General features: G+C 54.1%; 1 protein-coding gene across 1 annotated transcript in view; it reads right to left on the reverse strand.

Moving 5' to 3' along the window:
- Nucleotides 1-25573, reverse strand: part of SETD3 (SET domain containing 3, actin N3(tau)-histidine methyltransferase) — a 49844-nt gene that overhangs the window by 14975 nt on the left and 9296 nt on the right. Inside the window, exons 2-6 of the mRNA XM_075532445.1 lie at nucleotides 22145-22254; nucleotides 19550-19642; nucleotides 17691-17839; nucleotides 16411-16483; nucleotides 15850-16106 (exon numbers count right to left, since the gene is read on the reverse strand). Of these exons, the coding sequence (XP_075388560.1) occupies nucleotides 15850-16106; nucleotides 16411-16483; nucleotides 17691-17839; nucleotides 19550-19642; nucleotides 22145-22247 (675 nt within the window). The 5' untranslated portion in view covers nucleotides 22248-22254. The remainder of the gene's footprint in view (nucleotides 1-15849; nucleotides 16107-16410; nucleotides 16484-17690; nucleotides 17840-19549; nucleotides 19643-22144; nucleotides 22255-25573) is intronic.

A 25573-nucleotide genomic window follows, 5' to 3' on the forward strand; every position in this document is an offset into this window, starting at 1 on the left:
GAGCTAGGGTGGTGGGTTGGGGGAGGGAGGGAGGGAGGGAGGGAGGGAGGGAGGAGGGATGATGAGCAATCTTCCGGCTTAAAAAAAAAAATTGATTTCGCATGCAGCTTCTCTTCATAGTCCCCTGATAAAAATGAAATCTCCCTAACAAACGCTTAATAAAACCTGTCAATATCTCTGGAAAGAAAAATGACACAAATGCATTAAGTATTAAATACCCTTGGAAAAAGCCACATATTCCATGAATTTTTGATGCACTATCTTGACATTAATGTAAAACCTTGATATTTGTAATTGACAGAGATTTAATAAAGTATAGAGGAAGATGGCCGCCGCGCGGCATGCCAATGCTCCAGGTTGATGGGAAGCACCAGATACGGCGTGGGCTTACACTCCGTCAACAGTCCGTGTGTGTGGTCCACGAGTCAGCTGCAGACTTACTTTAAGCTCAGACAACAAACCTTTGTGGAGAACCAAAATGAGCAGAAGGCGCTCTTCTGTGCACTCCTGATTCAGGGGCATCTCCCTGCGCAACCGCTGGGAAGCACCGACAGCTCGGCACAGCAACAAAATGCATTCCGGTTCGTTGGATTTTGTTTTCTTGTGTGTGTGTGAGTGCGTGCGATTCTTTTGTTGATTTAAAAAAAAACAACAAAAAACATTTCATGATAAACGTTTTTAAAAATAAAAGGTACACACTTGGAAACTTAAAAGCCCCGAGTGCTTCCTGAGGTAATTCTCAAAGGGAACCTATCCCGCTAAGAGACTGGGGCTCTGCAGGAGGGAGCGTGTGAAAGTCAAGGACAGCCCCTCGCGCCTCCAACCACAACTTCCTGTTTCCAGAACACTCGCCTCTCTTAGACCAACTACATATACATATATAAAGAAAGGAGTTCAATTCCTGAAATAATCACCTTCAACCTGGCATTCAAATAGACAAAAAGTCCCTTGGCTTATAAAAATGACTATATTCTGGATTTTCAAGAATTTTTCTCAGGCTATATAATTCATCCTTGATGGTTAATTTTGCAAACTATCGAAGGTCGTTCCATGACTTATTGGTGGGACACAGGATTGGAAATAACAAAATACAAGGCAGTGCCACAAAGTCTGTGGGAGACTCCATGATCGTATTTCCCCCAGCTTGTTCAGAATAAAGACAGCCAACTCAGCCCTGTGCAATGCCAGTCATCAGACTAGACTACCGGACGGCGGATGCACACATGAGAACGACCCCAGGTGGTGTGCTCATCACACTGAACGGAAGGCGGACGCTCTACTCCTGCAAACAGGTACAGTGTGGGACACTCACAAGGGCACTCCTGGCCTATCCTACAGGGTCTCGAGGAGTGGGAGTCAACTCAATGGCTGTGAGGGTTTTGTTTGGGGGTTGGTTTGGGTTTTTGTTTTTTTTTTTAGTTTCTTAAGCACATATTGAATGAGAAGGCAGAGCTGAGGGTACTTATCTCGGACACGGACCCCTAGCTCCTCAACATCCTCGGTTCCTCGGTTCTGACTCCTAAGGGACTCCTCCCTCCAGGCAGGGCGGCTGGCGGCTTTGAACAGACAACTTTGCCGTCAGCACTGGGTGCTCAAGTACTACAAGGGCATCAAGTACTACAAGGGCATCGTCAGCAGCCAAACCCCAGATGGGACCTTTGTCAGGCGAGTGCCATTACCAGTTTCAGAAATGTCCCCACCGCAAAACAAGGTGGTCTCTGGTCCCTGCAAGCCTAGTGCCCGTGCCACTGGGACCCCAGTGCCCACCGCTCATGAGGGCTTGTTTCTTTGCTCCCTGGAGAGAGAAGAGCAGCAACAGGGGCCATTGCAGAGCAAAAGGAGGGGCACGTGGCGGGAAGAGGGGTTCCCCTGAAGGAGAAGGGGGAGGAGGGCAGGTGGGGATGTGGGGATGTGGGAGGCGGCAGGTTCCTCAAGGTCAGCCAGCTCTCAGCTCTGCTTAGGGTCATTCTGTGAGTGGCTAGCAGGAGCCCCAGGGGTGTGGTATCGTGGTTATGTGAGTTGGGCTGTGATCCACATGGTCGGCAGTTCAAAACCAGCAGCAGCTCCTCGGGAGAAAGAATGGGCTTTCTACTCCTGTCAACAGTTATGGACTCAGAAACCCACAGGGGCCGCGATGAGTCAGCATCGACTCGAGGGCAGTGAGTCTGGTTTGGGGCACAGATGCGGCTGGGGAAGAGCACCCAGGGGAGAGGCAGGCCCGAAGAGACAACACATCTGTCATGGAAGAAGTGAGGGCGGCGAGACACCGTCTCACGTTCTGTGGACGCGTGATCAAGAGACCAGACACTGGAGAAGGCCATCGTGCCTGGTCAAGTACGGGGGGACAGCAAAAAAGAGGACAGCCCTTCACCAGCTGGACGGACACCTTGGCTGTACGCAGGGCTCCCAGCCCAAGAACGACTGACGACAGTGCAGGTCCTTCTGTGGTGCACAGCGTCACGGTAGTTGGAGCCCACTGGCTGGTACCCACCAACAGCTAACCCAACAGCACCCTGCCCGGTCTGGACTACACCCACCCACATCAAAGCCTGCCTCGGGTCTACAGCCCTTGCCCGGCGGGTAGGGCATCAATTTCTAAGACTTTTCTCTTTGAACGCAGAGATTTCATCATTACGTGTTGTGACGCATTTGATATGGTCAAACAAAAAATCAAAGTACATCAAATATCCATTTCTGCCTACGCGTGTGTATATACGCTAATTTTTCTATAACAAATGTGTTATTGCCTTGTAATCGAAATTTTTAAATTAAGAAAATGAGATTGGTGGCGAAGCAGCAACAATATCCAATAAATACATAGAATTCCCTTCAGATGGAAGAACTGGGTCTTTTGTCGGGAGACACTGAAATCTATACCTAACTCTGGTTTAAATTCAACTGAGATTGTTTCCAACTCTACAACAGAACAGCCTCCCCAGGAACCTTTTCGGGGCCTCCGTTCCTACTCCCTAAGACAGACAATCAGCTGTGAGCCTGTCAGGCAGAATCCAGCCACAGGCAGGACCGCACCAGCCACAGGCACACCCGGCAGATACTCACTGGCTCAGGAGAAAACGTGGACGGCGTGCCAGCTCACACTGGACATTCAACTGTCCAGAAGGGTGTCCTAGCTACTGGATGACAGGGAGCTGGAGAAGCCTTTAACCCCTGGGGGCCTGAGCAAAGTCAGATGAGACTTAAAAAAGAGATGGCGCTGGACATTAATGAAAACATTTCAGCCCCCTCTTCCATGGACACCTTCTCTAACCACCACCCACAACTTTTCTTTCTCCCTTCTTCCTCATCACCTCTGAACCGCACATCTGACTAGCTGATTGACACTGCTTTCCCCCACGGCCCCCTGAACAGCTTGCCTCGCTCCCGGCCCAGGACAGCCGGAGGCAGCCGCACCCTGTCACAGGGCTCTCAGACTGTTGGAATTATCTGGATGGTCACAAGCCAATGAGAAAAATGGGGCGCTAGCCTGTGTAAGGACCACAAAGCCACCACTGCCCACTCGCTCCGAGCACACAGTGGGCCCTGCCCTGAAAGGTCAGCGGTGACTTCTAGATCATGCCCAAGGGAGGAGGAGGAGGGCTGAGCTCTTACAACCTGTCATGTTCTTGCTTCGAGCTGCCATGGGTTCAGACCTGATTCCTGGAGGCCCACGTGGACCGACCGCTGCCTGGGCCTGGACCCTCCCCACATGGTTGCTTGATTGGGCATCGGCTGTCATCACGTGCAAGGCTTCGTCGCAAGTTTCTGGGAGCGGATGGCCAGCTCTTTATCCCTAGTCCCTCTTCATCTCCAAGTCCTGCTGACACCATGGGGCACCACAGTAACACACTCTGCTAGCCCAACGGTGGCAGCTGGTGTGAGCTGCCCAGTCCCGCAAGTGACCACGGGAGCTCTGTTCTGAGGGCAAGAATTCTCCCACGGACTCTCCTTTCAAACCACGAATTCTTTCCACACTCCTATGCAAATCTCAACCTGCTGACTGACTTAGGGACACTCAGCCGTGAGCAGGGGCCAGCAGGTGATCAATGGGTAGTCACAAGGCACGGCTGCTTGCAGCTCTTCTATCTGCCATGAAAACGGCAATGGCAGTCACTGTTGTGTAACCACACCTGCACCTGAATAGCAGGTCACAACACCGAATGCCTAGGTCTGGACTCAGGGTACTGACCAGTACAGTCACCCATGGCCCTTTCGAAACTACCTTCTTTGGCTGGCTGGCTGACATTCAGAGCAGGTATGCAGGCCCGTCCAGTGGGAGGAGCTGGAGGCTCCGTGCACTGTGGGGGTGGGACAGAGGGGAAGGAGGGGAAGGAGGAGGAGGAGGAGGAGGGAGATACTGACAGGCACCATTTGCCAAGGGCTTGCTCTCTTTCAACAACCTGACCTGTATTTTAGACCATCATCATGGTAACTCCTACGACACAGGTCCTCTGCTCTTAGGAGCCCATGCAGCTGACAGGAACCAAGGGCAGAGCGACTATAGTGGTAAGTGGCTGCTGCTGCAGCTGGTAAGACCTGGGGGCGGCAGGGCCACTTTGTGTGCCTCCAGCCAGGGGTGGTCAGCAAACGTCCGGAGGCTTCACTTCTCAAGAATGGCGACCTAAGTTCTAATGTGCTAACCTCACGTTTATGGACGTGCTAAATATATTGTCCCTGGTGAAATTCTAGAGACATGCTGGACACATCTGAATGAAATCGCTCGCAAATGTCTCACATTCAAAATGCAGTCTGTTCCCCAAACCACCAGGCAGGCTGCCAGGTCCCGGTTTACAGACACATCACTGGCAACACTCACACCACCGCCTGGCTGGTGACGGGACGGAGACATGGGCCACATGCCTGCACTCTGGGCCTGAAGGGCCCTGTCCCATAAAGCATCTGAGTCACTATCCTGGTTCTTCTGCCCTGCCACTCTTTGAAAGTGGAGGCTACACATGGAATCCACTGTGGTCACGCTGGCTGAGAGCCCTGTCAACTCCTCCCACACTGCCTTCCCAGCACCTCAGTGTTCCCAACCTGGAACTCCCACTTCCCAGGTGCAGTGTCCAAGGTACGAACCAGAGAAAGCCCCACCCCTCCCCCAGGTGACTCTAGAGGTATCGAGATGACAGTGTTCAAAAGCCAGACCCTGGACCCAAACTCAGTCCCACTATGGCTCGACTTCAGCCAAACAGGAGACAGGGCTACAAGGCGGATGACGACACCAGGGGTGCTGAGTACGCGCCTCCAAACCACCTGCCGTACTCGGGGAGCAAGCTCAAAGGCGGGAAGGATGACGTCTTCCCGCAGAGCGAGAGAGGCTGGCTCTTTATGTGACAAGCTACAGTCTGCGTAACCTCGGCTGCACAGGAAGTGGCTCAAAGACTGCCCTGGGGCTTCACGATAAAACCAAGGTTTTACCATCACTGCCACCACGCCCTGTGAAAACTGCACGGACTGTGAGAGGGATCTCCTTCCTGACAGTCAAAATACGATGGTGCTAGTCAGTGGAATACGCAAACGTAATTTGAAATGTCCACGCCTTGAGGTGGAGTAACTCAGGGTTTTCTTTTTGAGGAAGCAAGATTATTTTATATCCATCTCCAGTGGATAGAGGGGGGAAACCCAAATCCCCTTGTTTTCATTAAGTCTAAAATAACACCCAGAACCCACTGAAGCCTTGTTCTAGAAGAAGACCCTAGAACAAATACAGTAGGCCCTGTGCACCTATTTAACATGCTTGACTCGCTCACTGATAGTGGGCAGTTCAAATCCACCCAGAGTACCTCAGCAAAAAGGTCTGGAAACTTGCTTCCAAAGAACCAGCCACTGGGAACCTGTTCCCACACCCATGAGCTCGTCAAGGGTGGGATGTTATCAGCGGCCCATTACCCACTGGCATCATTGAGACTCTCTAGGAGAAAGCAGGCCTGCCCTGGGGGTCTCCGCAACTCCAACTCTTTATAGGGCCAGGCAGCCTCCTCTTTCTCCCGTGGAGTAGCTGAGCGGTCTCAGCTGCTGACCTTGGGGTTAACTCCTACACCACCAGCTATTTCCACATCATCATGACCTGTACTGCATAGAATACCAAAAGCGGCAGCAGGGCAGACTCATCTGTCTGGGAAGGAGGATAGCCAGAACGCTCCTAAGAGGTACGGGCGGACATGCTGTCAGGAGAGACTAGAGAAGAGTCTCTCTGGAGAAGGGCGTCAGGTGGACATCAGTGGAGGGGCAGTGGAAAAGAGGAAGATGAACCGTGGGCTCAGATAGAAGAACAATGGTAAGGAGGTGCGGGAGCAGGTAGGGTCTCGTTCGGTTGTACACTGGGTCGCTATGGGTGGGAACTGACTCGAAGGCACCTCACAACCACAGGGAGAGCAGGAAGAAAAGTCATCAGGAACTCTGTGAAGGAGTGGTAAAGTTGGACTGACCCTTAAAACGGAAAACCCCAAAATAACCAAATTCAGTGCCCATTCACAGTGACCCTAGTAGGTTCATGAGGAAAGTAAGTCTTTACAAGAGTAGACAGCCTCATCTGTCTGCCACCGAGCAGCTGGTAGGTTTGAACTGCTCACCTTGTGGTAAGAGTAGCATACCACCAGTCCTAGATCCAGACAAGGCCAGGACCCTCAACCCCCTCTCTCCTCAAACTACAGCTAAAGGGACACCCAGGTGGCACACAGGGTAAAGCTGGGAGGAAGGGGGCTGCAGCCTCCCCCTACCCTGGGAGACTGGAGGGCCAAACCAAGTAGGGGCAAAAGGGCTGAGGCTGGTCTCCCTCCAGGGGTCTGTTACCTCTTTTCCATGTAAATGCGCCAATAGAAGGAACCTGGTATGTAGGTCACTTCCAGGCAGGCTGGCTGGCTAAGGGCGGTACCCCCACAGGCAGGACACAGCAAACAAGGCCTACTCTCTAGACAAAACAGAAGGGCGGGAGGGCAGCCCTTCACCCTGGAGGCCACCAATTGGTGCGGCTGTCTGGCCAAGGCCGGTGTGGGGTTCTCAGGAGACTCAAGCACTCGGGCAGCAGGGCCACAGCCACCCCTTCTCTGCTCGGCACACTAGCTCTGAGAGGGTGAGGGCGAGGGCTGCCTGCCTCCTAGCACCCAACAGCAGCAGTAATGTCGGCTACCCTGCAGACACCCTGCCTGGGCCTGGGGTGGACACTGGCCCCACTCCGAGGCACGCAACACAAGGCTTGGGCTTCCTGGGCTGTGGGAGATGGTGTCGGCAAGAACGTCTTCCTGAGCACTTAATGAACCTGCTGCAAAAAGAAAAAAATCTGTCTTCCCATCTGCACCTCCAGACACATATACCAAAGTGACATTTTCCAACATAGGTTTTTCCAGATCATTAACTCTGTCAATTAAGACACTCTGCTCAACAAAATGACCATTATTTTTTCCATTCATCCTGTAATTTCTCCAAAGAAAAGGTGCAAAATCTGGAAGTAATCTTAAATTATGTATCCCTAGGAGGAAAAAAAAACAACCTAGAAAAACAACTTGACATAGAATTTTCCCCGATTTCCAAAACTAATGCGTGAGATGCCTTTCCTGGATCGGAATCATTGATCCCTCTGCCACCCAAACGCAGAGCTACTGAGCCAAGTCCTGAGATACTCCCCACCGCCCACACACACAAAATGGTCTGCACCCTGCAGGGGGTCCCGGAACCCCCAAGCAGGAGCAGCGTCAGTCCTGGTGTTCACAGCAGCCATTCAGGACAGAGAGAGGAAAGAGAGGGCAGGTATGATTTCTACCCCGGGAGCTTCCTGCCTGGGAGGCAGGCATGAGACAGCAGCCTCACCAAGAAGCAGTGTAGCAGGGGCTGAAGCCAGGGGTAGGGGCAGAGAAGGGTTGCCCCTCCCTGAACCACCCCGACACCAGCAGGTGCTGACACACAGAGGTGAGCTCCAGGGTCACTGCTGAGTTCTCTTCCGGTCCCCGCCAGGAGAAAGTGAGCACGGTCAGTACTCAGGTCTCTTCCTCTAAATTAGTCCCTTGTGTTTTTTAAAAAAGGAATCCCAGGTGAAAGGATCACATTAGAAGGTGTTACATAAGATGGGAGGAAAATGTGGAGAACTCCCAATCACGAAAGAGACCTGGCTTACCATTCAGAAAGAGGCAGATGGGGCCCAAAGACTACCACCCTTGGTCACCGTCACCCTCAGGTTGGGAGCCAAACTCCCCCATTAGAATAATCAGCCACTGAAGAGGCAACATTTCCCAGGACAAAGGCCAGAGGTTAGGCTGCAGGCAGGATGAAGGGGAAGGGACTGGGGGGAGTGAAAGTACAATGCAGTGAATTATTCAATATAGCCTAATTACTTAATACAGCTCTTCTAGCTTTTGTTAGGAGTCCTGGTGATGCAGAGGTCAGAGCTGAGCTGCTAACTGCACCAGCTGCTCGTCAGGAGAAAGACGAGGCTTTCTACTCCCATAGAGTTACCCAGAACAGTTCCACCTTGTCTCCCACAGGGTGCTATCAACTCAACGACAGTGAGCTGTGGGCGTGTACCGGGTGGGTCTGGGTCAGCAGGCAGAGGGGACATGCTGACTGGGTCACAGGATTCAACTGTGAGTGACTGTTAACGAGGTTCCCTGGGGTTGCCATTGGGCTGGGTATGAAATGAGCCACCTCAAGCACAGTAGGGGTCTAGCCGCAAGAGAAAAGAGCTGGGAGCGGCCCCAAGGTCCCTGCACACCGAGCTCCTTGGGCTAGGACACAGCTGTGACATCAGAAGTGACAGGAGCAGGGGAAGCACGAGCCAGCAATGAGACCAAGAGGTGACTTCCCGCCCAGAGGAAGCTGAGCGGGGTGCTTCTGACCACCTACACCTGGGGAGCTGGGTGCCTTGGGGCTGAGGCGTACAGTAGAGTAGCATGCATTCTGGGCACCTACACCCGGGAGCTGGGTGCCTTGGAGATGAGGCGTACAGTAGAGTAGCATGCATTCTGGGCACCTACACCCGGGGAGCTAGCTGGGTGCCTTGGGGCTGAGGCGTACAGCAGAGTAGCATGCGTTCTGGGCACCTACACCCGGGAGCTGGGTGCCTTCGGGCTGAGGCGTACAGTAGAGTAGCATGCGTTCTGGGCATTTACCGGCAGCCCTTAAAGAGCTCTGGAACATGGCTGGCCAAGCGGCCGAGAGCCACAGAGGCACAGCAGAGAAGGAACTGTCCTAACTGAACAAATCCCCCAAGCATTTCTCCCGAGCTACAGCCTGCTGGCTTCCCTACAGGCCCCATAGCCACGGTCTGTGGGTTCTATGTGGGTACTGCAGTGGACTATTAAAGTCAGTCACAGAGGTGAGTGCCAGGGGAGGGATGGTCCCGATCAGAATAGGGTTAACAAGGTAGGGGAGAGGGGCCGCATGTCATTTCTTCCATCGGCATTAGATGTGGGGTGCATTGCATGGCTCTATTCTCACGGAAGCCGGTGGGGGGGGGGGGGTTGACCCATGAAGTCTGAGTCTAGTGCCTTTGGATGGGGCTTACAGTGGAGAGGCGTGCCCTTTGGGTATTTCTTGGCAGCCTTAAAAAGAGCTTTGCAATATTGCCCAAGCAGGGCAGAAGCTAGGCCACTCCAAGGCCGGAGAGGCCATCCTGAGGGCACAGCACAAAACAAATGGTGCTTCCTAGCTGAATCTTAGTTATTTCTCATCTGAGTTGTAGCCTGTGACCCTCCCTAGTAAACCTGTCACCATTAGTATCACCTGCATTCAGTGGCAGGTTGGCCCGGAGAAGCCGAGCAGCTGGGAGGGAGGATGGGGGCACGGTTGACCTCTACCTTAAGGCATTCAGTCTGGGGAGCTGGAAGAAGTCATATTTGGACCCCATGCCATTTGCTCAGGGAGTGCAGGGGTCAGGCTGGAGACAGCAGGCGTGGCAAGGGTCAAGGGTGATGACAGAGCCCCACTGCAAGAAGATAAAACCCACCAGAAGAAGGAATGATAATGAGAAGGCCCTGAGTCTGGGTGACGTGAAGCAGTTGAAGTTGCTCTTGATGGCTTGCAGGCAGTTCTGGAAGAAGCCATCACAGGGAAGATCTGGGAAGGACAGGAGTGTTTGCAGGACACCATGGCCTGAGCTCAGCCTCTTGTCCACAGGTCTTCCTGCCGGCACCAGCTGACCTTCTGGCACCAGCCACGGCCTCTACAGCTCTGCTGGCTTGGACCATCTATTGCAATGGCCACACTGACAGAGATGGGGCGCTAACAAGACCAGGACGCACATGGGCAAGCTCTGGAAGGCTCCCCTGACGCAGAGGCATGTCCCCCTGCCTGCTCTCTCGGTTTGGCCTCTGACTTACCTGCAGCTTTCCAGCTCGCTCTTCAGGGTGTCCACCTCCCTCATCTTCTCAGGACAACCTCTGGGGGAGTGGCCACTTAAACAGCACACTCCTGTCACCTTCAAAGCACAGCCCTCTGAGCAGGACCATAAAGCAGCCTGTCCCTGAGAGGGCAGGTCCCTCAGCTCAGTCCCAGTGGGGGTGGGGGTCTCACGTGCCACTGTTTGCAGAGCAGATGACCAACCCCTCCCTGCCTGGTGAGCAACACAGACTGAACAGAGCCCCGTCAGAGCACCACACCACGGAGTCACTCACAGGACACCCAGAGGACAGCAGAAAGACTCCCCCAATTCTCCTCCAAAGAGCGAGGGCAAAAGGAACCCTTCTGGGCCAGGGGGCCTCTCACACGCTTGGTCCCAGGAACCAAGAGCACCTCCATGAGGGCCTTTTCACTGCGGCTGTCACACGTGCTGCTGCTGCTCCAACTCCGCCTCCACTGCAGGGGGAGGACATGCAGGAAGGTAAGTACAGGCAGACCTGTGCTTGCTTCCTCTCTGAAATGAACAGCTTCTCAGGGGCTTACCACCTCAGAGACTGCTTCTGGGCTGGCCAGAGCCCTCCTCTCCCCAGCGACGCTGCAGCCCTTGCCTACAGACCCCAAAACTCTTCATGTTTCCTGTCCCTGACAGGCCCCAGGCCCGTCAGCAAGGCCAGGACAGGCTTACATGTGTTTACATACTAATCTGAGGTGAACAGTCCACAGGTAAGAACAGGCCTGCTTGTGCCTATTTCACTCATCTGTATGAACAGTTTCACATTTCTCACCCCATCACATTCCCCCACCCGCACCCTTCCCCTCCCCAGCGCCAGCACTGCTAACTGAGCTTCCTGAAGCCCTCCGCGGTGCCACTGTGAGCCTGATTACGGACAGCGTCTGATAAGCCTGTGACAAGGCTCTCAGAGGAAGAGCTGTCCCTGCTGGAAACAAGACGGACAACCACTGGGTCAAGGCGATGGGGTGCGTTCGCTCCCTGGACAAGGAGTGGCTTTCTCCCCCACAGCTCCTGACACTGAGCAATCATCGGAGCTGGGTCTGAGCCAGAGCAAGGTTAACCCGAGCGGATGTCCCCATCCTGGGGGCATCTCCGTCCCAGCAAGCGCCAGCTCTGTTCGCAGCTCTGAGCAGAGGCTCGGGCCTACTTCCATCTAGGAAGCAGGATCCTTGGTTTTTCTTTCATTCGGGCTGTCAGTCTAAGCCGGTGTCTCCCAAAGTGGCAACACCGCCCCCTGGGGGGCACCGCTGGAACGCCCCAGGAGCTGCAAAGCAAGCACCAGCCTGTAGGACCCATGAATCTTCACTGCCACAGAATGCCAAGTGATCCTTTCATGTTTTTCTGAACAGGGTCCAGTACATTAGAGAACCTAGTGGCTCCCCGGTCTTTACTGGCTGACTGTGCTACTGGACCAAGCCGCTGGCCCCCACACACACACGGATGAGCGTCCACAATCCGTCCCTGAGACCTCAGTGCACTGGCCTCATGGGGGCCGCCTCTCCAGCACTCATCATTCTGAGGAGGAATCCTGGCACTTTTCTCCAGACAGCACTAACACCACCAGCTTTGTATCACATAACCAACAGTCATGGGTTGCGAGCCAAGTCAGTAAGTAGCCTCAAGTCCGGTGGACACAAACAGCTGGAAAGCAGAATTCCATACACACGTGCTGGAGGAGGAAGTACAGGCCCCAGCTAGCAGGACACGGCAGCCACCACCACAGAAGAGCCCTGTGGACCACTCTACATGGAGACACGGGGGAGGAGAAATGTGGCGTTGCTGTGTGTGTGTGTCCCGCCCCTTGGGGCACTAATTAAGTACAAACGCAATAGGGGTCACTTTCAGTGGACACACTAACGCACTAACATCACATTGCACAAGGCCGTACACACCCCCAGCTCTGCAAGACTCCTGCCCATACCCCCCACTCGGGAGAAAACAGCAGCGAGCCCAAAGAGGGAAGCACCCAAGAGTGATTGGCCAGGGCTCTGTCAAAAGTGCTGTCTGCGTGGGTCACAAAGACGGAGCCTGGGGCAGAGCGGACCAGAAGTGGTTACAATGTTGTCTTCCTCAGACTGGGCTGAGGGAGGACAGTGACTTTCAATGAGTTGAGCAGAGTGTGGCTAGAACCCTCTGCACTATTTCTGCAACTTTGTTTAAAGTCTGAGGATTTCCAAATGAACCAGATCCTAGGGCTAGTTTCCCCAATCAGGAGCCCCTCGCCCTAGACAACAGTAACTTAGCAGCTCACTCAGCAGCAGCAGCCGAGGACTAACTGCCAGTCACAGAGCCCCAAGGTCAGAACCTGGTGCGCGAGAACGGAGATGAGGGAAAGGAGTCAGCAGATGGGGGCGGTGCAGTGTGGCCAAGTGGACCCCACTACCAGTGTGCGCCTCTACAGGCTCTTGGCGGGAGAACAGCTCACGCCGTCAGCTGCAACCACAAGCAGTTGGCTTTAGAGGTCCACGGGAAGGCAGGCATAGCCATCACCCGAGCAGTGTGCACTGACACCCACTGGGGCTCTGGCCCAGTGTGAGCTCGTGGCTGTCGGTGTTTACTCAAAGCTGGCACGTTCCTGGGAGTCCAAGCTGCCAGCTGCCTTCACGTGGACGGAGAGCTGCCCAGGGGCCAAACCTTTCCCCTGGCAGCTTGACTCCTGTGCTCTTCCTGTGTGGCTCGGTCAATAACCGAGACCTGAGTATGGCAGGAAACGGAGGAGCCACATTGCCCGGGATGCCCCGGGCCGGTGAGCCCTGCCTCCGACCTCAAGGCAGGTTATGCTAACAGCAGGTGGCAAGTATGTCTGCACAGGCCTTCCCCAAGACAGCCCTGCTGGCCAGGGGACGGTGGACCTACTCCGTGTGGAAGCAGCAGGGAAGGGGCCTAGAATGCACCTGAAACCATCCCTGCGCACAGTGAGCTCCCTGCCCCTTCCAAACTGGGTGGTCGCTGCTATGGGTGAAATCTATGACAGGCGAGATGACAAGTCGCTGACATGGTACGAGCCAGTCTGTTTTATCATCAGACTTCTCGCCTGTGACAGCTGCTCCTCCAACACTGCTGGGAAGTAAGCATGTCCCTGCTTCACCTGCAGACAAGCTGGCAGACCCCCCATCCCAGAGCTGCCCCACTAGACCGCTTCTCTCACAGCTCGACAGTAACTGTCTTCTCCATGACAGGGCTCCAGAGAAAACACCTGCACTACCATCCAATTGTGGTTACAAGTCCAGTCAGGGAAGGAGCCCTGCCTTCTCTCACACTCCAGCTGGCCCTCCACAGCCCAGTCAGCCAGGCACCAGTCAAAACTGCTTACGGGGTGGGGCAGCTGCTACCAAGCAGGCAGGGGTCTCAGCAATGGCCCCCAGGCTGTGAGGCGAGCTAGGGCTTCCAGCCAACAGAGGATGTGTGGGCTATGTGGGGACACGATGACACTTTCCACCGAGCATTGTGGGTCTGCATATCCATGGGGTCTAGGAGGCCATCTCCCTCGATTCCAGGGGACAACTGCTCCAAGATGGGTTGGCCTCACATCCTCCTATTCCACATTCTCAGTGTCAAACTAGCCATTTCCACAGGCAAAGCCTCTGGTCCGAGTTGGACTTTTTGGTGAATCCTGATGTTCTGGCCAGTTGACAATAGCCAGTTCCATGTTAAGCCAGTGTCCCTCTCTTGTCCTCAGGGCCTATCTTCCTTCAAGTGACCAGAACCACATGGGGCCCTCGGCCACCCCTCCTGTGAGCTGAGCCACACCGACACTCCACTGCCTACCTTTGGGTTGTGGGCCTCCCTACAATGGGTGCTGCCGCGTCACATCCCCGAGTGGGACTGTATTTTCATCAGCTCTCCATATCCTGTGAGCCCTCTGAAGGGTGCACACTGGAGAACGCCTTGACATGTCACTAACCAGAGGTGGTCCGGAGAGTCGCTGTTTCAAACATGCTACACACACACACACACACACACACACACACACACACACACACACACAGAGAGCGCCTTGACATGTCACTAAACAGAAGTGGTCCAGAGAGTCGCTGTTTCAAACATGCTACACACACACACACACACACACACACACACACACAAGAGCGCCTTGACATGTCACTAACCAGAGGTGGTCCGGAGAGTCGCTGTTTCAAACATGCTACACACACACACACACACAGAGAGAGATAGAGAGAGAGAGAGAGAGAGAGAGAGAGAGAGAGAGAGAGAGAGAGAGAGAGAGAGCGCTAATGGAACCAAGAGGCACCCCACTTCCGGCGCCTTTGATCCTGGAAACTGGCTTACTCCTCTCTGTGGGGGCCGACTTCCTCGGGGTGGCTACCCCACTGGCCAGCGAGCAGCAGCTCAGCTGCCAGGCCCTCGGACCCCGAGAGGGTTGCTCTCCAGTTTGCTGTCCACTGAGAGAAAATGGCAAGGGCCGAGTTAACCCGTGAGACACAGACAAAGAGCAAAGCCTTCAGGACACTGGGCCAAGGCAGAGGGAGGGGAACAGAGAGAGAACGGGACGTCCAAGTGTGATGTGGCTCCACCATAACTTTCTCACACCAACTAAAAAACCACATACATTTTTATAAATCTAGTTCCTAAGACTTCCTATAAAACCTATGCATCTCTATAATTCCTAAAGACTTGCTGAAGAGTGAGGTTGGAAAAATGAAGGGATTTACGTTCCAGGACAGGGGAAGTTCATCTCTCATTCAGTCTGCCCGCCCAGACCATTGAGTGGTACCCAGCAGTGCAGTGAAATCAGGAAGACAAAGCAGCCTGGCCTGGGGGCCTGAGTGAGATGAGATGATCCCTGCCACCAGACACAGCTGAGCTGGGCCCCACCATTTACCCAAGCTGCCTGCAGACAGGGCTCTCCCACCCGCAGTAGCCCAGGAACTAAGGCTTAAGGTGGGGGGAAGAGAACAGTGGGGGCATGGCAAGATGGCTTCTGAAGGGAGCCTGACACTGGCCTGGCCCCTGATGTCCAGCTGGGAATGAGCGGCACCAGGGGTACCTGATGGGCACTTTCAGACGGACTCTTCCACTGACAGCTACTGAAAACACTGCAGAGCCTGAGAAACGAATGGTATTTTACACTAGTGCACGCATACACATACACACACACACACACACCCGATATAAACAGAGTTCCAGAAACTTTTTAAAAAGCATTCCTTCGTTCTGAACATCTATTAAAGATGTGAAAATGGACACTCCTCCTGGGAATTCTACACACAAGAGCACCCTTCAGCACCCGGATCCATCTCACAGCTTTTAGAATTTGATGGGATGATCTTTGGGCTCCAGAGAATCCTAGCGACCCCATGTTAGCTGGAGAATCACGGCGGCTGGTGCCACCATCAGTCCAAGTGGTGGTCAGATCAGCATCACCGTGGGTGTTGCCATGACAATGGGCAGAAACAAACGTCTCAGAATTGAGTAAGATGTGCCACCCCTGCGCCCCCCTCTAGCCGGCTGGGATCTGCAGAGGGGGACAGGACCGTGGAACTCACCTGGATCACTTTGTAGAAGTAGGCGTACTGCCGGGCGGTGTTTTTATACTGGCTGAAGACGTCATGGATGGCTTGAGTGGACTGAAGGTACCGAACTTCCTCCTCCTCAAAGTAGAGAGGGGTATCATACTCGCTGGGCAGGGTCTGGATGTAGGGCTGCCAGAAAGAGTCAGGGTTGGTCCTCTCACACAGCAGATGGAAGGCCAGGGTGATATTCCCCATGGCTTGAAGAATTCGGTCTTGAGAATATAAGGGCCCTGAATCAACCCAGAAGTTAACATTGTTAAGCTCCGCACACTTCTTTACAAAGCAGGCATTCAAAACATCTATCACCGTTAGAGACACGGGAAAACGCTCTTGTAACATGTAAAGCAAACAAGAAACCACTTCTACTATGTCATTGGGAGCACAGGACGAGGGTGGGGGGTAGGGGAGGAGCAGCTCACCCGCACAGAGCAACACTCAAATTACCAGACTGAGCCCCACAAAATACAATGCCACGCTTGTTTTGTTCTGCCACTTGCACTTTGCCTTGAACGAACAGTCAGAAATTATCCTCACCCAACACTGAACTTTTAGCAGATTCAACAGTCATAAGTAATTTTCGTGGGACCCATAAAAATAATTCTTCTGCCTAGGGAAAAAGACAAGAAAACAGTGGTATCATCAAAGGCTATTAAACCTCAACCCCAGTATGTCTACAGTCAAACTCCAATCAGACAGCAAATGCAGCAAATGCAGAGCAGGCACTTCGGGGCAGTGAGTAGCAAAGCACTATCTTCTGTACTTAAGTTTCTAGAAACAAATAGAAAACCCTGCCCCCCCCCCCAACAAAAAGCTGAAACTCATGTGAATTCCTTCTCCGCCCTAGTTTTTCAAGGGAGGTGAAACGTCCTCCCAGCTTCCTTTAAAGCCCAAGACTCCCTGCCCTCCAACCGATTTGGGTCCCCATCAAGTCCACGTGGGGTTTCCAAGACTCAATCTTCACAGGGGTGGGCAACCTCATCTTCCTCCCTCAGAGGGAGCAGCTGGTGGGTTTGAACCACCAACCTTGTGGTAGGCAGGGCAACAGAGCACACGATAATGACCCACAAAAGCATAAGGTTTATGGATTCCACTTTTGGTCAAAACAACATCCCATTCTGGGGTGTTGATGGGAATGACCTTTGAACCTTTGATCTGCATGCGCCTCTATACTGCTCCCAACATGCACACAGGGAGCCGGGTCGACGTCCTGTGGAAGGATGGTCTGCTGCTCACTTGCTCAGTACTGTCTGGTTCATGAGGGCCAGCCACCTGAAGAGTGTGTGTGTGTGTGGGGCGGGGGGGGTGTCCCTCCCCAGTGGATGAGCAGCACAGAGGATGTGACTGACTGTCTGGGGTGTGATTGGTTTTGGATGTTTCATCGAATGAATATCAGGCAAAGGCATTTGATTACCGAGATGGGAGTCACAAACCAGTGTGTAGTTTATCAATGAGAGGTTCGTTACAACGTGACCAAAAACATCACTGAAGGTGGAGGTGGGGGGTTTTGCAGCTAAGTCCCACCCTCTCCCTCTACCCAAACTCTGAACTCAGACATGAGGCTACAGCAGATGGCCACCCAAAATATCACCTACCACCCCCAGAATTAGAAACACATCCCTCCAACCCAGTTATAGACAGAGCCAGGAGTCCTGCTTTCCCCAGAGGCTGGCCCTGGGAGGGCTATGGATTGTAAGGGTTAAGAGGGGAACCAGAGGTCAAGCTAGAGGCAGGGGGTTGCCCCGATCCAAGGTGAGCCAGTCCCCAGGAGGCCACCCTGTGCACAGGGTGCACACAGACTGCACCAGCCAGCTCACCTTGATGTCTCGCGTGGCTCTCAAACCAAAGCCCTCTTCCTCAAAGCGGGCCATCTCAAAGCCGTCAGCAGATGCACCGTTTTCAGAGGCCCATCTCATGAGCTCAGGGAAATAATCTTCTCGGCTTCCATCAAAGGTAACGGACAGACCTACACCCGTCAGGTTCAGGAAAATGACACTCTTTTCAGGACACAGGACACGCAGCCCGTACCCTTGCTCCCAACGAAACAAAAAGCAGTCTGTCCTGACTGCTTGGGTGAAAGCAGACATGTTGGTGCCAACTCAGAGAGACCCATATAGGGAGGGCTTCTCAGACGGTCAGTCCTTAGGAGAGCAGACAGCCTCACCTTCCTCAGAGTGGCTGGTGAACTTGAACCACCAGTGTTGTGGTGGGCAGCCCAAAGGCTAACCCACAGTGCCACCAGGGCTCCATAATATGTCCTGCAAAAGGGGCAATGAAGACACAAAGATGGCGCTCCACTGGGGAATTCTGCAGAGCAATGAAGGGACGCAGGTCTACACGCGTCGACACAGATCACACGCCAAGTGCACTGTGGTTTTTAAAGCATCAGGCACGATACCAACTATATGACTTTTAGAAATACAGACTTCTGCCAATATTTCCACAGGACCACCAAGGAAGTTAAAAAGACCCTCGAGGGAGAGGGCAGGGACAGAGCAGGGTCTGCGTGATATGGCCAGCTCTCCGTCCCTAAACACACATGCAGACGTGGATCAAGGGCAGAAGGTGGAGCTGAGGGCTGGTTCCGTAAGCCTCCTTGGCCACAGGGGGGGTCCGACTTCACAAAGGCCCTGGCAGGTGGGCATGGCAAAGTCTACAGAGACTGGATGCCGCAGATAGTGGACGCTGGGTGGGGCAGGCTGGCAGAAGCTGGGGAGCTGGGCCTGTGGTCAGCACCTGTGTTCTAACAGGGCCAGCCAGGCTAGAGGTCAGTCTTGTCACGGAGAAGGAAGGACTGGCCCAGCGGGATGCACAGGGTCAGCCTGTGGCTAGATGGCGATCCTGGGCCTGAGATCAGACCTAAGTCTACGTGTTTCAAGTCACGCATGGTGGCCTGAGAAAGGCTGGCCATCACAAGAACGAGTCCGCCTGGCACTCACTGTGGATCGGCTGTGGGAGGTGGACAGCCAGGCAGGCTGGTGAGCGCTGCGGCCTAGGAAGCAGCTGCTCCTCTCCCCAGTGCGACCTGCTCCCACGCTGGCTAGTCTGTGCCTTCAGAGCGAACAAAACAGGCACTGCCCTGAGGGTGGACCTCAGTCAGCCCTGTGGCCGGCCTGAGTATCAGCCACCCTCAGTGGAGCAAAACACAAGCTCCCAAACGAAAACAAGCTCGTCCTGAATCCTGGTGCCTGCCTTCCAGAGCAGAACTGTTCTGTCGGATTTCCCTAGGGTGGTGTGTCACCAGGCTTCTCTACCATGGCACCACTGGGTGGTCTCAAAACACTGCCTTTCAGTGCGTGGGTTCCACACCCACGGAGCACGCCCCCCCCCGGAAACACGGCCTCAGAAGGCTTGACTAGCACACTCTGAGACACACACGCGCACGTGCTACAACACACCAATCAGTGTGCTGACCACTTACAGGCTGGCCTCAAGCCCTAGAGGAGATGGTCTGGAACAGACTTCCACTGATCTATATTTCATAGAGTCAGAGCAAGCACTGAAAAGCTGCTTCATTTCAGTTCCAAGAGACAAGCGTCCTGCCTACCGTTTCTCCTCCTTAAGAGCAGATGCCGGCCCGCCTCTTGCCCCTCAGACGCCGAGGAGCCCCCAGCACTACCGCCACCCACTCCAGCAACATCTCAAGCTGAGGGCGAGCCGAGTCTAGAAAACGCACCTTTTTGCTTTTTGCGTATTTTCTCCACAAGAGCCCGGATCTGCACGTACTCCTCCCACTCCTTGCCCGGGCCGGGGCTCGAACTGCTGCATTCTGAAACAGAAAGGTCAGGCAGCTGAGCACTGCTTCCTCTCCGAGCCGAGCCCCCAGCTTATCCCAAGAGGCTCGTGTATCACCGCCCGACCAGACACGGAAGGGTCCCGTGTTCTCCAAGTCTGCTTCACGCGGTCACCACCTTCTCCTTGAACCTCTGACCAAACTGTCAACAGGGCCACCTGAGGAGCCGAGCTCGAAAGCAAACATGGCCCAGAACTGCTGCAGGTCACGCCAGAGAAGGCAATGCTAATGCCCTTACATCTTTTTGGTTCCCTCAGCCCTGTGGCAATGGCTCTCTGAGGGAACCAGTCACACTGGACAGAAGGCCAGTCAGTCAGCAGGTACTTGGTGTCCATTGGGAGACACTGTCGGGAGGCCTTGGGGAGTTACAGAGAGCTGGTGCCATTTTAGCAGAGCTCCCCGTGAGGTCCATGGGCACCCATGTGTCAGCAGCTCGTTCCTTAAACAACTCCTTCTATTTAGAGTCCCCTCCCCGAGCTCCTGGTGAACACGTGCTGTCACAGGGATAGGGTGCACGTGGCCAACAATTATGAGCCACCAGTTAGGCACGTTTGCAGCAGGTAATCAATTCAAGCCGGATTCCCAAGATGACATGGAACAAAGGCTGAGGGACCTTGGCTGAAAGAAGAGGGAAGCAGATAAGATGCTGCCCTGTGTTTCACTGACCATTCATCTGAGTGGATCCTAACCGACTCCAGACCCCATTGAGCAGAGAGGTAACTGCAGAACAGCCCATAATAGGCATGAATTTGACCAAGAGGCAGCTGCTCAGGCAGTGGTGGTTTAAACTCAGGAAGGGTGTGCGTCGGGTCAGAGCTGTACCTGTTCACCCTTGAGCCAATCCGTATGTGAGCAAATGAGTCTGAGAAGACAATGACAAATGTAGAAGAGGAAGAGGGGCCATCAGGATGGAGGAAGGCTCACTGCCAACCTGAAAAGGGCATGACACAACGTTGCTAAAAGTGAGGAAGACTTGAGGCACTTGCCGATGAAGACCGACGACTAGTCTTCAGAACAAAATCCTCACAACTGTACCGATAAGGAACATCATGATCAATGGAGAAAAGGTTGATGCTGTCAAGGATCTTATTTTTCTTAGACCCATGATCAACACTCACAGAAGCAAGAGATCAAAAGGCCCAGTGCATTGGGTGAATCTGCTGTACAAGACAACAATAAAGTGTTGAAAAGCAAGGAGATTACTTTGAGGACTAAGGTGAACTGACCCAAGTCATGGTATCTTCAATTGCCTCGTAGGCACGTAAAAGCTAGACAATGGAGAGAGGCAATCAGAAGAATCATGTGCGTTCCTTATGGTGGTGGCGAAGGATTTTGAAAGTGCCATGGACTGCCAGAAGAACCAACGAGCAAGAACGCTTCTGAGAAGCAAGGACGGTCCAACTCGTCTCCTCTATTTTGGACATGTGACCAGGAGGGAGCAGTCCCTGGAGATGGATACCATAGATGGACACAGAGGCTGCAACAATGGGCCCAAACAGGACGGTCTGGTTCTCCTGTACACAGGGTCACTGTGGGCTGATGCCACCTCACAAAAAACAGGAAGTGGTGTGACTCTTGCCTATTGGGGACAACCAGTCTTAGGTCTTCCTGCTTCAACAAACACTTAAAGTCCTGGAGCACAACCGGGGATGACGGAAGCCTGCCCTCAGGCTGCTTACAGGGGAGCTAAGGGTTCTTTGTGTCCAGGTGAGAGAGCTAAGTGGATTTTTGTGTCCAGGGGAGAGCGAGCGAAGTTCTATACTTGTGGTTTAGCCCACCACATAGGGGACAAGTACAGCTGATGGAGTAATAGGGGACAAGTACAGCTGATGGAGTGACCACAGCTAAATCTGAGATATACACATCCACCAAATCACCTCCACAACTAAGATGCCAACAACAGCCCTCACTTGGGAAAGCAACAGTCTGGCCCTTCACACATACTCATGTCCCTGATCTCCAACCTCAGCACGTAGACACAGGGAGCAACTCGGCACTTTGGGGAAGGCCGTCATTTCGGTGCAGTCCCATAGACTGCTGGCTTGCTGGGAGGCATGCCGCACAGGCCCCTCACTGCCCTGCGGCACTGCTGGCAGGCAGGTACTCTGCGGCCTCAGAGGAGGTCAGAAATGTGCCTCACGCCTGGCCACTGGCCTCCAGGAAGCCCGAATTCCAGGCGGTGACGCGTGGAATTTCTGGCTTCCTGCAGGCCGCCCGAAAATTCCACAGCGCCAGTAGTTAAGTTCCCTGCCTTCACCGTCACAGGTGGGGGACACGCTCCCTCCTGGTCCAGGCCACATAGCACATGCTGAAGTGGAAGGCAGCCGTGTGATTGCACACTTCACAAAGGAGAAGAAATACCACACTCCACCCCAGTGAGCCCCCCAAAAAAGGAACAGCGATTCCCCCTACATACACTCCCAAACCCACACCCACAAGTGAGTGCAGACACACCCGAGTGGAGGCCCAGTGACTTACTCTGCAGCAGCTCGCTGGTGAGGTTCAGGATCTCCTTCGGGGACACGGCTGCTGCAGCTCCAGTGCCTGATTTCTGAGTTTTCACACGACTCTTCTTACCCATTTTCTGACTGCAGAGAACAGAAAGAGAGAGAATGTCTGTAATAAAGGACAGGGTCTCATGGCACCCCTGCGGCGCAGCAGGGTCCAAAGACTGAGGAGCCAGTGCTCAAGGCCTGAAGCTCCTGTCTAGGGAAGAAAAGGGTGACCACCAACATTCGTTTGTGAAGTCTTCCAACAAAAACAAAACCTGCCCTGCAGGTCCTCACAGCCAACGAGCAGGTTCTGACCCACGGCCACCTGTGGGACAGGGCAGAACTGCCCTTGGGGATCCCCAAGACAGCAACTCTCTCCAACAGAGGCTGGTGGTTTTGAACTATGGTTAGTGGCCCAAGGCGTCCCCACTCCCATGAGCCAGCCAGGTCTCCCAGGCCCGTGGGAAGGAACCGCAGGCCCCTGCAAGGTCAGGACAGCGGGTGGAGCCCTGCACCAGAGGAAAGGGTCCTACGGATGAGTCCCAACCTGTGTCCTGAAGGAAGTCGGAGCGATTCTAAAGGAGGGAAAGGCAGGAGGGGCAGAAGAGGGCTATATGACTGGAGACTGAGAAGGGAGCAACAGAAATCCAACCACCCAGCCAAAGAGACCACCTTGGAGAGAGGTCGGTATGGCCGCCTGAAGGGTCTGGACAGACCAGGAGAACGTGTCCCGTCCAGTTGATCCACCTGAGAGAGCATGGAACACTGGCGCCCTGAGGGGAAGGGGCAGGCTAGGGACAGGCTAGGGGCAGGGACAGGCTAGGGACAGGGATAGGCTAGGGGCAGGGACAAGCTAGGACAGCACACCCTGTCCCCAAGACTCCATCTTCCCTGAGCCAGAGCCCTGCGGCCACTAGATCCAAGTAACCGTCACTGTGGACTGCACCTGGGTTGGCAGGAGTCTTCAGGTTTGAGGACTTTGATGCCAGTTCGAGGCAGCAGGTGGGGGTCGCTCAGAGACACACATGCAGACCCAGGTCAGACAGGCCTCCAAGCTGTATCATAGACTCCACTTCCACGCTGGGTCCCAGAATCTGTCGCAGTGACCACACAGAGCTCACCGAGGGCACTCACAGTGAAGGGTGCTTATGTGGGAAGCTAACAGGGAACATACAAATCAGCGTCAGGATGCAATCTTTGGTCCACGGCAGGACCATTCTTCAGCCAGCAGCCACAGCTCTTGGGTCCTGGGCCTCAGTCGAGTGGTCCCTTGGCCTCGGCGTCTGTGTGGGCCAGAAAGCCCGCCTGTCACTCTGCCTCTTGGTCCCAGAGCCTGGGCGCTGCTACTCTGGCTCTCCCATGGTCTCCGTGCCAGTCTCCATTGCCTGTGGTCTCGGCCACTTCAGAGCTCTGGATGTGCTCTTCCCATGGTCCTGGACCTGCTGTGTCCGGAAGGCTCTTAGACACTGAGGAACAGCTTTGAGGGAGGTGTGGTTTTTGTCTTTTAGCAGACCACAGTCCCAAGAAAAAGCCACACCCTCTCTACAGTAGTCTTAAATAAGAGACAGGCCCACCTTAATCCTGTATCGGGGAATGCCCTCCAGATGGGGTTACAGCACACAGGTAGACCAGACTCATAAGGAATTGGGGCTCCTCACCTCCCTGCCCTCCAGTCCATGCTGTCTCTGTTTATAAGAGTAAAAAGCCTCATCTTTCTCCCACAGAGCAGCTCATGGCTTCAAACTTCTGACCTTGTGATGAGCAGCCCACTGCATACCCACTCTGCCACCGGGGTACTTCTGGCTCCTGTTCTCCGCCTTTTCTGGAAGGCAGCCCACCCTTTTCCTTCACACATTTAAAGCTCAGGTTTTTGTCCCCCAGGCCCTGAGGGGAGATCCTCGACTCCGAGTAGCCCACACCACACTCCTACGAGACCCAGGTCTGTCACTGAAGGGCAGGGCTCCGGCTCTGGAGACCATGTCCCTCTCGCAGCAGGCATGGGCCCTTAGGGGGAACACCTGACAGCAGTAAGGCAGGGGACTCAGATGGCCACTTAGTCACTACACACCATCAGATCGGAGGGTGCCTGCCCCAGTATAGTGTACTTCTAAGTGGTTCCCCCAAAACAAGGCTTCCAGACACTCCCGAATTGCTGGGCTGCCTCTGCCTTGGGGCTCCTGCCACACAGAGCCGGAGTCCATAGGTGCTTCCTCCTTGCTCTGGGCAGGCTGCCTCTCCGTGCGGAGATCTGACGCCTGTTCTGCATGGGACGTGGTCACGTGACCCTAACTACAGGTGGTCTGCCAGCAGACCCTGCCCACCCGATCTCCACCCTGTCTGGACTCCCTGAGCCCTCAGAGACCCTATCTGACTCCTCTGCTGGAAGCCTACTATCAACCATCCTAGGAAGAATGAAGACCACTCTAAAAAGTAGCATATAGGTGTGTGTACCCACAGGTGTGTACAAAAAACAGAATGTGGATCTACCGTCAGGGACTGCCTGCTATTCCCAGTCTTCCAGGGTCTCCACCCTGGGACACGGTGCAACCTGGCCATTTTCCATCACTTGTTCTTGTGGGAAGACACCCAGTCTTCCGCCCTCCTCTCAAAAGGTTTGCGTAGGTTTGACTGTGTAAAGGTTCACATGAAGACGGGTTCTCTGAGGGAGCCACGACGGGTAACAGGCAGACGGTTTTCGGGATGTTAATTTAATACAACTCTCCAACAAGCATCCATCTGATTTCTGAAAAAGCTTTCTTTGGCCTGTCATGTGTTGTGCCGTGCTATTCCCCACTACAATGGCTACCCAGAACCCACAGACACTACTCCCGATGAGAGGCCTTCTCTCCAGGAAGGAAACGGGCCAGAGAGAAATGCTCGGGACACAGTTTTTCATCAGGACATGTTGGAGCTCTTTCAGGGCTAGTAAGTGACCATAACGCACACTTCCTGCTTGTAAGCAGGCCTCAACCCGAAGGCATTCAGTGCAAGCTCTGTGGGTCAGCAAACCCAGATCCCAGGGGTACCCCACTCCAGTGAGCTTCAGCTGAAGGCACTCAGCTCCATTCCTGGGGGTCAGCAAGCCCAGCTTCCCAATCAAGTGCCCAGAGGCACCCCACTCAGCAAGCTAATCTCCTGCACAAAACTCGCTCCATGGGTTGGGCAGTCCACCCCTCGGTCCCAGGCTCTGGGCTTCTGGTGCTGCGGCGGCCATCTGGACCCCAGAGATTTACTGTGCAGGGAGCTCAGGTCCAAAGGATTTGTTCAACTGCTTCTCAGAAGCCTCCTTTTATACATGGCAGGAAGGCACACGTCTGTTGGCAATTACGCACAGGTGAATCCCATCAGTGTTTTCCCCCGCCTTCTTACCAAACTCACATAGGGAAAGGTCTTCTGGTGGGAGGTACAGACTGGC

Source organism: Tenrec ecaudatus, chromosome 14 (genome assembly GCF_050624435.1).
Source record: "Tenrec ecaudatus isolate mTenEca1 chromosome 14, mTenEca1.hap1, whole genome shotgun sequence".
In the NCBI taxonomy this organism is placed as follows: Eukaryota; Metazoa; Chordata; class Mammalia; order Afrosoricida; family Tenrecidae; genus Tenrec; species Tenrec ecaudatus.